Below are 15,495 nucleotides of genomic sequence, written 5' to 3'. Positions count from 1 at the left end.
CCTCACAGGGGGGGAGGAGGGCCAACAGGAGAACTGGAACATTTTTATAGTTTTATATTTATATTCATATTCTATTTTATTTCTTATTTTATTATATTTTTATTATCTTTAATAGGTTTGATGGGGTGAAATGGTGGTGGGAAATTTTGTAGATGCTGTAGATCTTTGGAGATGCTAATTTCCCTGGTGGACACCCCCTAAAGGGATCAATAAAGTACTCTTGAATCTATTAAATTCTTGTAAAATGGAGAAGTATGTGTAATGCTCACACAGAGCAATGAAACTCAAGTTATCATAGTTGCAATTCTGACTTCTGCTAACAGTACTCACTTCACAGAAATCCTGCTGAATGTGACCAAACCATGAGCTTCAGTGTCAAACTGTCAAATGAGTCCAGTCTATTACCTTAAACACGTTGCAGTGTGGTCAAATTTTCTGTCACTTCAGTTACAAATAGACATAAAACTGCAAACACAACTTAGCTGGGGAGGGGGGAATCAAGGCTCTGATTCATCTACTTACAAAGAAGGAATATTTGAATAGCAGGTTACAATTACAGGTTACAATTTACATATGTGTGCAGCGCAAGATTAGCAAATCAAGTTGGTCGCAGAGGATGAATAAATCGCGCATCGGAACAAAACACTCAAAACATTGGAGCCGCGTTTGTGCGCAATCAATCCACAAGCTCTCAACGCTCTTTGGGGAGAAGTTTTGCGTGATCGATGCGTTATCAGTCAGCCAGCGCTGCCGTGCGGCCTTGTCAGCAGAAGAGCAGTTATTCACTTCCAGGTGCAGGCTGCTGCGGTCCAGTCACATTTCAACACGAACTGCTTTCTGCCTGATAAATGCGCATGCGCACTTCCGCTGACCCCTCTCTGCTTTCTACGTGCTTGTGCCACGTTAGTAGCGGTAGACACAAAATACCAGCTACTCTCCCAAACCTTCACCAAGGGGGTAAAAAAGACCCAAAACAAAGCTCAGCCTATCTCTCCGGTTATCCACTGCCTACATTTTCCGCAACTATGATGAAGTTCCTGCTCCTCTGTACGCTGGTTGTGGCCAGCCGGGCTGAAATCGCCGAAGAAGATGACGTTCTGGTGCTGAAGAAAAGTAACTTCGACGAGGCTCTCAAAGCTCATCCTAACATTCTGGTTGAATTCTGTGAGTAAAACTTTATCGTACTCCCCCGGCTAATGTTACCTTCCTAGATTCGCCACGGCTACCTAGCTAAATTCAGCCTGATATCGTGTTAGCGGTAAACTTTGTCACTTGCCACAAGTTGCCGCATTTACTAGCTAACTTACCGCTTGTGCACCACTTTAGCACCCGGGGGTGAATCTTCTTTAAATTACTTCCCCATTCACGAGTTTTTAGTTAAAAGCGTGCAAAACACGGATTGACCATTGTTTGGATTTATTGCTACGTTATTTCCTATTAGAATTGACGAGCTAGCGACGAGTATCATCATGGGCATTCGTCAAATCAGCCTACATAACATGGTAAAATGTATAAAGTAACAATAACCAGCACAACTACGCGCATGACTAGTACTAACTTCTCAGGGACTCATTTTAAATGGTTCATTGCGAGCCATATATTTCGGGGAGGAAACGATTCCAAGTTGGTACAAAGTAGCTGGCTTATAACGGCGCATCATTTCTCAAAAATCCGCCATTACGTGCACGATTCCCCCCTCAAGATATTGTTGCAATAACCCAAACTAAAGCGGCCAAGTCTACAGAAACAAGCGGGTATCTTATCAGTCGTCTGTGGTTACGTTTCGATTCTCTGATTTGGTTTCAACTTGAGTGTTGAGCGTGACGTTATCGCCCATTTTTCCTGTTTTCACTGTTCTAGAGTCAGATTTTTGACCCGGTCACATCAAATCAGTGGAGCCCTTGTGCTGGCCATGGGGAGCCCTCTCCAATGAGCTCAAAATGGGAGGGATGGAAGCTGGGTTTGCCTGCAGATTCCTGCATGGGGCGGGATCTTGTTTCATTTGTAGAGCTAGGTTGACGTGTACTTTGCAGAAGTTCATCTGTGCTGTTGATATTGACCGGTACAAGGAAGTCGTGTCCTCTGTCAACAGTGTGAGCTGATGCAACGCGCTTTGACTTGACGTGTCAGTTGTGGTTTATCTTTGAACCTTTCACTTGGCTTTATTGCAAAGCGATGGTGTGGGATGCAGGCGTCAAGTGCTTAAACAAACTGTCCGCACACACAATCCAAACTAGGCTATTAACCTGAAATGAGACGTTTGACACGATGAAAAGTGCATAATGTGAAATTAGCTCTGCCACAAATGCTTAAATGCTCCCTAGGCACTGATGTCTTTGCTCGCACCCTGCAGATGCCCCATGGTGTGGTCACTGCAACGCCCTGGCTCCCCAGTACGCAAAGGCTGCCGCCACGCTAAAGGAAGAGGGTTCTGAAGTGCGCCTGGCAAAGGTGGACGCCACAGAGGAGACGGACCTAGCCCAAGAGTTTGGAGTCCGAGGATACCCCACCATCAAATTTTTCAAAGGAGGAGATAAAGATTCTCCAAAAGAGTACTCTGGTAAGTATTGTTATTAGTACCAGTGGTAATGTTGTTATTGTCCCTGTTTGTCTTCTTGTTGTTCTTAAATCACCCTTTTGTGGTGTGTTCTTTTCTTTCTCCCTCCCCGCTGCCACATAAATGTATTTTCTCCACATGTGATATTGCCATTGCACAGCTTATAAGCATCATAGATGAGAGAAATCACCTCCTGCCTCTATGAAAGGACCCTTGCATTTCTGTTCCGCGGTAATATGATCACTGACAGGAAATCAGCCAGTCAGCTAAATGTGGGTTGGACCTTTTCGGCCCGTTCCAGCCAGTCACACTCTGCGCGTGTGTAGAGCAATGTGCAGTTCCTCACGTAGCCTCCTGTCTCAATTTTGGCAGCTTGTGTCGACAAAATTATCCTGTGCTGGAAGTCAGGACTCCATTCTGGTGTCTCTTGTTCTCCTCGCACACTTAATAGTAGTGCAACACCCATGCCCACCCTTGTTGTCTTCTTTATGTTGAATGTCGCAGCGTCACACCAAGACAAATTCCTAGCTTGTGTAATACTGTGTATTACATGAACAATGGCAATAAATCTGATTCAATTCAATGCCTCATCTGAAATTGCTACTTGGTTGCATCAGATGTTCAGACAACCAGCTCAAGTAAACATATGTGTTTGTATAGCACCACAATCTGGCTCCAATGCTTTTATTTTTTAATGTTTGCTTAAGGGAAAACTATTTAGGGAGGTTTTTTTTCTTAATGCCCTTGCAATCAAAGAGGGTAGGTTCTGAAACCAACAGCATCTTCATTTTGTCATCCCACACTTTGATTTTGATGTCTTTGTTGGCCTTTTACAGCCTGTTTACGCAGGGGGAGATAAGCTCTTGTTTTATTGTCTTGCAGCTGGCAGACAGGCAGAGGACATCGTCAGTTGGCTGAAGAAGCGCACAGGCCCCGCTGTCACCAGCCTGACAGACGTGACTGAAGCCGAGTCTCTGATTGCCAACAATGAGGTGGCCGTCATCGGATTCTTCAAGGTGCGTTTACATTTTAGCCCCCCCTTTTTGTGACTTGTGTCGCGCTTTAAAGGCTCGTTCTACATTGTGATGTGTGAGGTTGCCTTTATTAAAAGCACTGTCGTGTGTCTCTAGGATGGTAGCTCTGCTGATGCAAAGGCATTTGAAAAAGCAGCCGAAGCCATTGATGAAATTCCCTTTGCCATGACCTCGGACGACGCAGTTTTCTCAAAGTTCGAGGTGTCCACGGACGGTGTTGTCCTCTTCAAGAAGGTGACCACTTTCATTCAAAATTTCATTGGCCTGTCCTGTAATCATGTCAGTGAAGGCGTTTAGATGTTTCTTTATTGTATTGCTATTGTATTTATTGGTGATGAGCCTCTAGTGGTATGAAAAGTTAGTCCACTGTGATGTCTGGAATTGAGAATGGAGGCTTTTCCTCACCTTGGTGCACCCTGCTATGTCAGTGTTTACAGACAGGAGGATTCCCTTCTCTTTATGTTAGATGTTTGTAACCTGATGCTGCTGACATCACAGTATCTGCTCTCTCTTGCTAATCTTGGCCCAGTTGGGTTGGCCCAACAGCTCAGCCCAACCGGTAAATGACCCGGGTTTGTTTATCTGCTGCTCATTGGCTGCAGACAGTTGGAGGGTCCTGGGTGTAGCCCAACTTGGCCGTTTTTAAAAAGAAAAATGATTCCGACTGCTTCCAACTCACTGAAATTTAGAAAAGATGAGTATATTATAACCCATTCAGGAGTTGCTTTGTCAATTTGAGTGGGATTTTTCTCTTTAAATACATAAAACAAACATTAACATGCATTTGGATGCTAACAAATTAAGAATAATCAGTAATATGAGCATTTAAAGATCAGCTCTGTTTTTTATTATTATAAAGTTGGGTATAACCTTACTGTTGTTGACATGTTTACTCTGATACAAGATACCCCCACCATTTACACCTCACGCCTCTCTGTGCATGTGGCCAAGTTCATAAAAAACAGCTGGAGTCTCTATAAAAACCCACTTGGGTTACTGGCTCACTGGTCACCTTCTGGTTTGGCAGTGTCACACTGGTAATTCCTGTGTTCATAAACCAGTGACAGGATTATTTTGTTTGTGTTTTTCGTATTTGTGACCAAATGGTTTATGTGTTCCAGTTTGATGAAGGTCGCAACACTTTTGATGGCGAGGTGACCAAAGAGAACCTCCTGAATTTTGTCAAGTCCAACCAGCTGCCTCTTGTCATCGAGTTCACCGAGCAGGTAACAGCTGGGTTCACACGTGATCGGCGTGCGTCTATAATAAGATCGCTCCAGTCCTTCCATGATCCTTATGCAATCTCTTATTTACATGCAGACTGCTCCTAAAATCTTTGGTGGTGAAATCAAGTCCCACATCCTCATGTTCCTGCCTAAAGCTGCTTCAGATTTCCAAGATAAAATGGACCAGTTTAAGAAAGCTGCCGAAGGGTTTAAGGGTCAGGTAGGTCTAATTCACCCCTTACGTCCTTGTTTTAAGCACACAGCTGGAGAGCGTTTTCAGGTATATGAAAATCTGTTTGTCTGGCCTTTCCAGATCCTCTTCATATTCATTGACAGTGATGTTGAGGACAACCAGCGCATCCTTGAGTTCTTTGGCCTGAAGAAAGAGGAGTGTCCAGCCATCCGCCTGATTACTCTGGAGGATGAGATGACCAAGTACAAGCCTGAGAGTGATGCCATCACCACCGAGGGCATCATTGAGTTCTGCACGAAGTTCGTAGAGGGCAAACTCAAGGTGAGAGAGGGCCCGGTTGTCTAGAAGGGTCCCTTAATTTAAGCTCTGATGGCTAACATCGAATGATCTATGCAACATGGGTAGTGGAATAAGGTCAATCTTTGTCTTTTCATCCTTTTTTACCTTGTAGGCCCACCTCATGAGCCAGGACATCCCTGAAGACTGGGACAAAACCCCTGTTAAGGTTTTGGTTGGCAAAAATTTCGAAGAAGTTGTCTTTGATCCCTCAAAGAACGTCTTTGTGGAATTCTGTAAGTCTGTTGAAATGACTTTGGACCTAAAAAAGTCTAAAATACAAAGAACTCCACTATCTTTCAGTCATCAGGGATTATCGCTGGAAGTTATCAATAGCCTTTTTCTGTAATGATGCAGTTTCAGACACCCGAATGAGTCGTTTTCTTAATTTCAACCCAGAACTTACCTCTGTTTACTGTCTCAGATGCACCTTGGTGTGGACATTGCAAACAGCTGACTCCCATCTGGGAGAAGCTCGGTGAGAAGTACAAAGACAGCGCTGACACCATTGTGGCCAAGATGGACTCCACAGCCAATGAGATCGAAGCGGTTAAGGTCCACAGCTTCCCCACACTCAAATTCTTCCCTGCTGGAGATGAGCGTAAGGTGAGTGTTACTTTAAAGGCCTAGAAGCTGACGAACACCATCATATGTGTTTTTGCATTAAATCTTGGGAGAACTGCAACACAATCCAATAATATCCTCCCCAGCTCACCAGCCCGTTAACTTGTGAATAATGGTTCTCTGGATCTCGCGCCACTGCCTCCAAAGTATCATTTATGACTCTCGGTTTAGCAGTTTGGACCGTGTGCAGAAGCCTAAGCTCGCTGGCCTTTGCACATTTGCAGGCATTTGATTCTTTTGAATTCCAAGTTGATGACCTCATTCATATTTAAAGTGTGCTCAGTCGGCCGCTGCCCTTCTCAGGAGCCGCCTTTTTTTAAAGTTGGCCCGCGCGCTCACGTGCCAGCTGTCTCAAATGGCCAACATATGCTGCGTACATATTGTAGCGCGTCTGAAAGTCCGGTATGTGGTCATACTGGAAAGAAGTGTGCAGAAGGGTCGGAGAGCCACAGTTTCTGGGTCAGCTTGAACTAAATTTCGGTCGTGTCGGTTTAATGAACAACCAGTAAATTGGCATAGTCACTGATACTCAAATGGTGCCAGCAGCGAGCTGGCGAAATTCCCTCTGAAAGTGGGAAAAGGAAGCGTCAGCGGACATCTGCAGTGCCCCAACGCTTAGTGCTGCTTATTCCTCTGGTAAAAATGCTGTCGGTGACGAGTGTGATGACTGATCAACAGGTGATCGACTACAACGGGGAAAGAACGCTGGAAGGCTTTACCAAGTTCCTGGAGAGCGGCGGTAAAGAGGGCGGTGCCCCTGCAGGGGACGATGAGGACGACCCGGAGGCAGATGTAAGATCACCTCAGCTCTTTGGGACATTTCTGCTTTTTATATCCACAATTTTCATGTTTAAAAAGAAGCCCTTTAAAAATACTTTTACTGGCACAATCACCACAAAATCATCCAATAGCTGTGTGCACATTTGTGCATCTACTGTCATGTGAGCTGCACGAGGATACCGTTATATTGTAATAAGGTTTAACTGTCTTAGAAGCTGTACTACAGAGCTAAATTAGTGATTCAAAATGGTACAATAAAAGGCAGAAGCACAGTAAAAGGTCACTTTTACACATTCTTGGCATCGTGTTTGTAGCCAAAATGGCTTCACTTGAGGAGGTAACATTAGAACTGACCCACTTTTCACCTCTTATACCTTTTATGCGTGCAAGCGCTCTGCTGCTTTAGCCGAGCACATTTACACTGTCATATTGCCAGCCCGGCCCCCTCCTCAAAATTCTAATTGCATGGCGGTTAAATGCTCTTCTTCTTCCAAAGCTGTCTGCAGCTGTTGGAGCCCTTCACTGAGCTTTGCCCGGAGCCTCGGGATGAGAGCAGCACGTGCATCCCCTGTGTCGGTAACTCCGGCACCACCTGCCATCAGACTAGACATTAAGGAATGTTTTTCTAAATGCAGGGAGGCGATGGCACATTCTGCCGAAAGCGGAGAGTGTTTAGATTGTGCGCAGGTTGGAACCGACGCAGGAGACTCTGTTGACTGGCGTTGAAATGAAGTTTACCGATCAGAAGTGGCACCAACGGCATCGGCTCATGCAGGCAGAGCCAGCACCAATTGCGACGAGACATTTGTACAGAGAGGTTTATGAGACATAAGATAGGTGGAAGGTCACTGGCGGGCTACGGCCATGTTCGGCGCCAGCCAGTCTGTCTTTAACCATCCCAATCCGAGAAGGCTAACCTTGGATACAACATAATCATCTAGCATGTTTGTCCCTTCAGCACAGCTTTGTCTGAGAATGGAAAACAAGATATGCTACAAAGCTCTGACGCTACTTCAGGACACTAAATAAGTGTGTTTGTGTCTATCGGTTATTTAAGGCCAGACTAGCTTTGACTTTTCCCATTTCAAACGCTAATGTAAACCAACTTGGAAGATCACAGAACTAAACTGCTCATTTCTGCTCATTTCTTCACTCTGCAGGATTTACAGGACATTGAGGACGACACCGATGGTGAAGACGATGACGGACACGACGAATTGTAGGAGGTGGAAAAGTGAGGAGAGGAGTTCTGCCCCAGTCCTTCAGTACCAGTCACCATAACCACCCTCACTTCATACTTGCCCTTAGCTGCCACTCAGCCCTACATCTTCTGTCTACATCGGTGTCTTTGCATCTGGAGGGGGGGGGACTTTGGAAGAGCACATCACCTTCCTGGGAGACCTTGATGCCTTCTCTGCAGAGCTCCTTGTCAGCTGTTTGCCTTTATATTTGAAACCTGCTGGTAAAAAAAAAAAATTAAAACAAATGGAAATGAGATCTTGATTTAAAAAATGTGCTGAGGAATTTACCCCCGTTCCTAACTCGCTATTGTTCAGAGAGTGGCTGTGAGCTAATTGGGTGTTGTAAACTGTAGCTGCCAATGTTTCGCTTTCCCCCCCCCAAATTGTAGTAATACAGAGGACCAGAGTGGTGGTTTTGTAAGGACTGAGCTCTCAGGGGACAAGGGGCTATCAAACTGATTTTTTTATATACAAATAACTGTATTGTCACTAAAATGACCCAAACTCATTCTCAAATGTAGCACAAAGCCCACCACACAGTGAAGTCTGCTTTATCATGATCATCATTCCCAAATTTTGACAACTCACTGATTTTAGCATCACTACATTTTTCTAAACGAAACAAAAACCAGCTTTGGGGAAGTCCTATTTTATTTAATTGCTTTCATTATGATTTTTTTTCTTAATGTAGGAATTTGTAATTCCTATTTTTTTTTATGACGTACCAGCATGGCTAGCTGGTGCACAGTTGGTTGTCGGGTACACTTGGAAATGAGATGATTCTTGTTCTGATAGGTCGCACTGTATTCATGCCTCATCAGAGATCCATTGCAGTCACGAAAGCAAACACATTTGTGCAGGTCTTGCTGTCCTGAGAGATGAGATTTGTTTTTTGAGTTATTTTTTTCCCCCCTCTTTCTTGGGGAGAGAAAGGTTGCACAGCCCCACCTCGTTTGTATCGTGTCCCCCCCTGCCTTTTGTTTGACTGTACCCAACACTGTTGTTTCCACTGTGGGGCGTGTGTGCAAATGATGTAAAAGTTGGTCCGTTTGACTGGTTTCTCATATCTGGTCAACAAATGGAGGATGTGAATGGAAGGGTGGAGGGGTTGGGTAGAGCAAGGTGGTGTGTTGTCATCTGTACAGTCATGTTTTGGGGTAGGGGGACTTAACACAGCATTCCATCATAGCCAAATTGATGTGGAAAATGTAATTGGTGGCCAATAAACTTCTAAAAGAAAATGTTGTCTTTCTTTGGGGGGGGGGGCATCATCATGTTTGCAAAAATTAACGCACGTGCTTCTAAAGGAAGAATGCTTTGCACCACTGTAGTCGAGAGTCTTAAACACCCGAGTTCTAGGCAGTAGTGGATATATTTCACCTTCAATCCTGTATTAACTATGATCTTTTAAGGTTTTGTGATGATTCTGGCAATATTATCATAGCAATAATGATTTTTGGTTTGCTTATCTCAATTTTCCCCAAAAAAGGCCCAAATTAAAATCAGCAAACGTCACTCGTCCTTCCTCAAAATGGGCAGCGTTCCTCTTAAAGAGGGGGAAGGTAACATTTAGCCTTATTAGTAATCCAGATGGACTGATGATGGAGGTAGAAGCCTTTCTTGGCTCTTTATGTCAGCGCGGTAACTACAGCAGTAAACCGCCTGTATCCTGTTCGGTGTTTTCTAGAATCCTCCCCCTCCTCACGCGTCTTGGTGTCACCTCTCGCTTTAAGTGTCAAGCATCCCAGCATGTGCAGGCAGAGTTTACTGGCTGTCACGTCTGGGGCAGTGAACTCCATTTGAGACTTGTGACAAACAAGGGATGTGACTGGAGGGTTACTCATCTTCCACACCGTGGTGTGGTGACCAAAAATAGCCCCCCAGAGAGTATAAAGAGGATCGGGGGAGGCCCGACCTTTAGAAGAACCTCCACAGAAGAGACCACACGCCGGCCCGATCTTCCTGCTGGACAAAGAAGCTGCTTCGAGTCCTGAAGCCACAGAGAAATCATTGCGTGGATTAAACCTTTCATTTCAAGAACGACAATCAAACTCGACAGGATGAAGTATTATCAGTGCCCCGTCTCCCGGGCGATGCGGATCCAGAGTTACTCCCGGGACTGCGACGCCCCATCCAGCTGCAAGCGCTCCACCTCTCCCAAGTCAGCCCGCAGCGTGCACTTCCCCAATGACGTCGTCTTCCAGGACTATGTGAAACACGGGGAGCTGGAGAGGATCGAACCTTTCATCCGAGCCAGAAGAGTCAGCCTGGACACCATCTACCTCTCCGGTGAGGGAAGCGGTCGCCGCCAGGCTGCCTTGCTCATCAACCCACAAGCGTTGCTGTTGTGAAATAACCTTTTCTGCGCCTGTATGTAGGTATGGCCGCTATACATGAGGCCGTCCTGTCCGGGAACCTGGAGTGCGTCAAGCTGCTGGTCCACCATGGAGCAGATATTCACCAGAGGGACGAGGAGGGATGGACCCCGCTGCACATGGCCTGCAGCGATGGCTTCCCACATATTGCACGGTGAGTCCCTCATTAAAAATGCTGTTATTTAGGTGTAAAATAACACCAGAAGATAATGTCATTTATGCTGTAGTAAGGTAAATTCTACGCAGCATATAGATTGCCTTATAATATAGACATACTTTATCAAATAAAGCACTTCTGGAGGCTGAGGAATGTTTATCATACTTAACATTTTATCTCTTGTTTTTCCAGCTACCTCCTGTCACTGGGCGCAGACCCTGAATTAAAGAACGACTGTGGTGAGAAGCCTGCTGACCTCATTGATCCGGACAACAAGGAGCTGCTGGTGCTTTTCGGGCTGCTGGCAGTCAACGACTGAGAGCCTCCGTCTCGGGAAATCCAGAATGCTACCCCGTAGCCTCCTGACAGCTCATGCAGGGAAAGGGAAAGGGCCCGGTGGACCAGTCTCCTGGTTTTAGGAGCGGCTTCAGCACCGTGGAAGTGTGATCGAAGCAGGGCTGACAGAGAGCCCCCTTCAGCCTCCTTCAAGTGGGCTGGCTTGGAGAGGACAGTGGTTTCCTCTCGGAACTGCAGATCTTTGCGTATTTAGTGACATTCAAGTCTTGAATGTGTTAGTCAGGCTTAAGGCTGTTGTAGAACACTAGTGTTACTGCTCTGTGGGATCACTACAGCATAGAGACGGTTGCCTTTTTATTCATCTGAAGGATCTTTTCAATCTTTCAAACAGGAAACTCTACTTTGTTGGACCTATATATCTATATATTTTTTAAATAAAGTTTATGGAAACAAATGTCATGAGTCCTTTCTTAATCCTCTAATATTCCAGGCAAATAAAAAGTTACACAAAGTGGCATCACTTCCTCAGAAAGGAGGAATTCACAGGCACGCTGGCAAAAAGGCAAACAAAAGACAAAGCAAGGCTTTGTTTTAAATTCAAACATGTATTGAAGCCATCAACAGTGCGATTTCAAAGTCGCCCAACAAAAAGATATACAAAAACGGAATAATTTACCAGGGATGTTAAACAACTATGCTCCACTCTCTCACTCCTTAAACTTCCATTCCTGTCTGCACATGGGGCATTGCTGCTGCACTTGCTGCGAGTTCAGCCATTTCAAGATGCAGTGCATGTGAAAGCAGTGGGAGCACTGACCCCAGACCAGCGGGCAGTCGTCTCCAGGCACTTTACCTGCAAAAGAAAGCACCGGATTACAATTCGCCCACAGAATTCTAGCACTAAAGGGAAACTAACTAAAGAATAATGAGCCACGTTTGATTTAAATCATGTCAATTTGACTTTTGCACTCACAATACACCTGAAAGCAAAATGTCCACTTTAGTAAGAGGAAACACAACTATTAGTGCCTGTAAAATTAGAACATCATGCTTTCCACAGCTGATATCTGGTTATGTGTTTACAGATGTACTATGCATATATCTACCCCTGCTGACGTATAGGAGCGCCGGTTACAAGGCTAACTAGATTACTCACAGTCTGGACAACAGCCATTGAAGGGCATCCTGCAGATTCCACAGTTTTCATCATTGGCCACCCAGGTCCAAGAGGCCACTCCGTTCCAATGTCGGATCTTAACCTTCATCCCCTGGAAGGAATAAGAATAACTGGTTAGGAGCCACTGCAGCTTCCACTCTGGCAATTGTTTTGATATTTTCGATAAACATGAGATATCTTACTGAATACAGTCAAAGGCAATCTTTGAGTAGCCGGCAGCAGTTAAATTACAGTATGTATTTGAGAATTACGGCTTTTTTATACATTGTTTGGTTGCAGATATGCGAGGAACACTTCCTACTTTTTCTTCTTCTTTCTTCCAACTTTAGTAGGCGCGCGGGTCATTGAGCTGCAAACGTCTGCCCCCTAGAGGTCAGGGTGAATAAATGAATCCTGCCATTATCTCAAGTTGCGGTCACAAGAATGTCATTCTTTATATACATTATACATAGAAATTACACCGAATAACCTTATTTTAATGTTTTAGTACACATAAAAGAGTAACATAATTGTGGTTGATAACATATTTATGACTGAAAAGCACTGAACAGGATCTGTATTGACAAAAGGGTATTGTAAGAAAATAACATGGGCATTCATGCCATTTTTCTTATGACTGAATGCAGCAGGAAGCTCATTAATGGGGAGTATTAATTCAGAATGGAAGCACAGGATGGAAGATTAGGCCGAGTGACGCAAACAGGGCTTTCACCAATGTTCCGTCCATTTGGATGAGGTCATGTTATTGTGATGAAATAGAATTTTAATGAGGAGAGAGTCAGACAGTGAAAAGAGATGATTTTATACATGTGGTACCGTAATAAGTAAAATCTCAAAGCAGTTGCCATGCCAATGTTAATTTAAAAGGCCTCTGGAGTCCTTGGAAATAGGACATTGAATTACATTAAACTTATACAATAAATTATGATTTTTATGGATAAGTGGTATTTTTATTTATTGGGCACGTGTAGGGCATATTAAAACAGGTGATAAATAAGTCAGTTTAAGTACATGTACATCATACTTTAATAGAACTATAGATGATTATGAAGTATTTTTTAAGTTAATTCAGATTTGTGTTCTTATAGCACACATCAATTCAGCTGTAAATGTGTGTTTGGCACAGCAAATATCACCGTTGCTATTACATATTATTACATATTAACTATCATTAGCTTACATGTATCCCCAATTTATTTGGATTTTTAATAAAATCAGGTGAGATTTTATGACAAAAACAGTAGTAACATGCATTAGCACAATATATAAAACTTTAAAATATTAAAAAATGTATTAAACTAAAAGAGATTGGTACCAGTCAAATCATCCTGTTTTTTTTTATTTTAGGAACCATTTTGCTCTTTTTATCTATGTTATTTGCCATTTCTGCACAGGACTTAGTGACAATTGCTTGAACTCTAACAGATTTAATTTGTCCTTACAGGAGCCTCTGACGCACATCCTTCAAGGGTGAAACGGCTCGACGGAGTGTGTTATCAGGCTAGTTCAAGCTATCAGTGGGGATTATTGCCCAGGCTGCTGAGCTCATGACATCGTTAACAGAGATGAGTTTTTGCCTCGTAGAAACAAAACTGATTCACTCTCACGTGTCAAGTGTGAACGGCAGGCCTCAACATGACCCCACAGCTGATTTTCTACAAGAAGATTTATACAATCAGCGTCTCCGTCATTGCTGTGGCGGTTGGGACAGTTTTATGTGCAGCTACTTCCTTAATGCTCTTTCTGTGTTTGTGACTCTGTTTAAGAAGTAAGAGACGTATTTAATTAGTCAAAATGCTCTAAAAGGCCCAGTTAAAGTGAGATCCAGTCTTTTCTGGAACAAAAATGCAGATATTTATCCTAAATGTCAAAAGCGTTCATCCCTTTTTTGATTATTTGTGTTTACAGGGATTGTAACTCTTGATCTAATGAGAATAGAATTAATTTACAGATTTATTATAGGGTCAACACTCATCAGCACTGATTAGCGCTCAGAGGAGAGGATGGATCAGCAGATGGACTTTGGTCCTCCACATATGAGGTCGTCACTGTATAAGGTTCAAAGTTCGGCCGCGCCGTCGCTCTGTTTGCTGCCTGTTTGCTGACTTCTCTCAGTCTTGGAACGGTCCTCAGCGAGCCGCAGGATGACCCGCTGGGCCCTCGTTGCTCCTCTGCTGCTGCTCTCGCTCCTCTTCAACCACAGAGCCGCCGGACAAGCGTCCGAGGAGCCCACAGCTGTTCCAGGCCAAGCTCCCGATGGTCCCCCGGCCGAAGACGAGGCGGACGAATGGGGACTCAACTCAATCAGGGGGGGGTTGGAGTCAGTCGGTGGCTACTTTGACTCAGTCCTGGAGCTGATGGGCGGCCGTGATGGAGTGTGTCAGCACCGGTGTCGCTACGGTGGGTCTCTAGATGAGAAACGTTCTATTTCTGCCTTTATGATGTCCAGTTTGGTGACAAATGTAAGATTTTCCTGCATTACTTGGCCCAACAGGACGTGGATTTGGTTTTTATCTTTACTGGAGCGTTCTGCTGCAGAACGTCAGGGCTTCTGTGACCTCCTCCCGTGGAGGTCGCAGTCCATTTTCAGGCTCCCAGCACCAGACCTGGTTCATACATGAATCAGAAGTGACCTTTGTGTCTCAAACACATCGGTCGGCATCCAGGACCCTGCTTTGTTGGGAAATTGCGCAATATGACCCATATCTGATGTTATGCTTTCCGCAGGGAGCGCTCCTCTTCCTCGGCCTGGCTACCAGATGCCAGAGCCTAACGGATGTAGCTCGTACTTGTTCGGTCTGCCTGTTCCAGAGGGGGTACGTTAGATTGAAGAAAGCTCCCAGGAGAGTTATTTTACCTGTTCTGAGGGTGTTTTTGCTATCTGCCAGATGGACATGGGAATCCCTGCCATGACAAAGTGCTGCAACCAACTGGACATGTGTTACGACACCTGCGGCTCCAACAAGTACCGCTGCGATTCCAAGTTCCGCTGGTGCCTCCACAGCATCTGTTCCGACCTCAAGAAAAGTCTCGGCTTTGTTTCGAAAGTCGAAGGTCAGTGAACTTTGAACCTTTTCATTGTTTCACCATAAGAAAGGAAACGATTTCCTTCCCGCTACTAAATGGTTCAATTGGCAGAGAATGACACCTTAAGGAGGATTTTGGAATGATTCATGATTTTTTTGTTGGATTAAAAAAACATCTAAATTGGGATGTAAACGCTGTTCTGTTGTGTCTGTCTTTGTGTTTTGTTCCCAGCGTGTGAAACAGTGGCAGACACGTTGTTCAACACAGTGTGGACCCTGGGCTGCAGACCCTACATGAACAGCCAGAGAGCAGCATGTTACTGCCAAGGGGAGGAAAAAGATGAACTTTAAAGAACTGTTTTCAATCTCTTTCCTATTTATAACGGCAACATTCAACACAGGAAACGATGGTGTTCAACGTTACGGTGAAAACTACTGTTAACATTAAAAGGATAATTTATTTGGAAGTTCT

General features: G+C 44.4%; 4 protein-coding genes across 4 annotated transcripts; 3 read left to right on the top strand and 1 right to left on the bottom strand.

The window, feature by feature from the left end:
* Nucleotides 1-852: 852 nt before the first annotated feature.
* Nucleotides 853-9,232, top strand: p4hb (prolyl 4-hydroxylase, beta polypeptide). The gene is made up of 11 exons (XM_057036731.1): nucleotides 853-1,164; nucleotides 2,354-2,560; nucleotides 3,440-3,573; nucleotides 3,688-3,825; nucleotides 4,713-4,817; nucleotides 4,912-5,037; nucleotides 5,131-5,331; nucleotides 5,462-5,582; nucleotides 5,771-5,952; nucleotides 6,649-6,762; nucleotides 7,911-9,232. The coding sequence occupies exons 1-11, from the start codon at nucleotides 855-857 to the stop codon at nucleotides 7,971-7,973; spliced, it is 1,701 nt and encodes a 566-aa protein (XP_056892711.1). The 5' UTR covers nucleotides 853-854; the 3' UTR covers nucleotides 7,974-9,232.
* A 508-nt stretch (nucleotides 9,233-9,740) lies between these two features.
* ppp1r27b (protein phosphatase 1, regulatory subunit 27b) lies at nucleotides 9,741-11,274 on the top strand. Its single transcript, XM_057036775.1, has 3 exons — nucleotides 9,741-10,280; nucleotides 10,370-10,520; nucleotides 10,716-11,274. The coding sequence occupies exons 1-3, from the start codon at nucleotides 10,052-10,054 to the stop codon at nucleotides 10,840-10,842; spliced, it is 507 nt and encodes a 168-aa protein (XP_056892755.1). The 5' UTR covers nucleotides 9,741-10,051; the 3' UTR covers nucleotides 10,843-11,274.
* Nucleotides 11,275-11,405: 131 nt separating this feature from the next.
* Nucleotides 11,406-12,336, bottom strand: anapc11 (APC11 anaphase promoting complex subunit 11 homolog (yeast)). Its single transcript, XM_057036777.1, has 3 exons — nucleotides 12,180-12,336; nucleotides 11,977-12,088; nucleotides 11,406-11,673 (listed from the first exon to the last, which is right to left on the bottom strand). Exons 2-3 carry the CDS (start codon nucleotides 12,083-12,085, stop codon nucleotides 11,528-11,530), a joined length of 255 nt encoding a protein of 84 aa, XP_056892757.1. The 5' UTR covers nucleotides 12,086-12,088; nucleotides 12,180-12,336; the 3' UTR covers nucleotides 11,406-11,527.
* Nucleotides 12,337-14,075: 1,739 nt separating this feature from the next.
* On the top strand, nucleotides 14,076-15,490 carry LOC130527917 (group XIIB secretory phospholipase A2-like protein). Its single transcript, XM_057036766.1, has 4 exons — nucleotides 14,076-14,397; nucleotides 14,725-14,813; nucleotides 14,886-15,051; nucleotides 15,256-15,490. Exons 1-4 carry the CDS (start codon nucleotides 14,142-14,144, stop codon nucleotides 15,372-15,374), a joined length of 630 nt encoding a protein of 209 aa, XP_056892746.1. The 5' UTR covers nucleotides 14,076-14,141; the 3' UTR covers nucleotides 15,375-15,490.
* The last annotated feature ends 5 nt before the right edge of the window (nucleotides 15,491-15,495 follow it).

The sequence above is a fragment of the Takifugu flavidus genome, chromosome 6, assembly GCF_003711565.1.
Source record: "Takifugu flavidus isolate HTHZ2018 chromosome 6, ASM371156v2, whole genome shotgun sequence".
NCBI classification, from domain to species: domain Eukaryota; kingdom Metazoa; phylum Chordata; class Actinopteri; order Tetraodontiformes; family Tetraodontidae; genus Takifugu; species Takifugu flavidus.
This window is presented reverse-complemented; position numbering and strand designations above follow the sequence as displayed.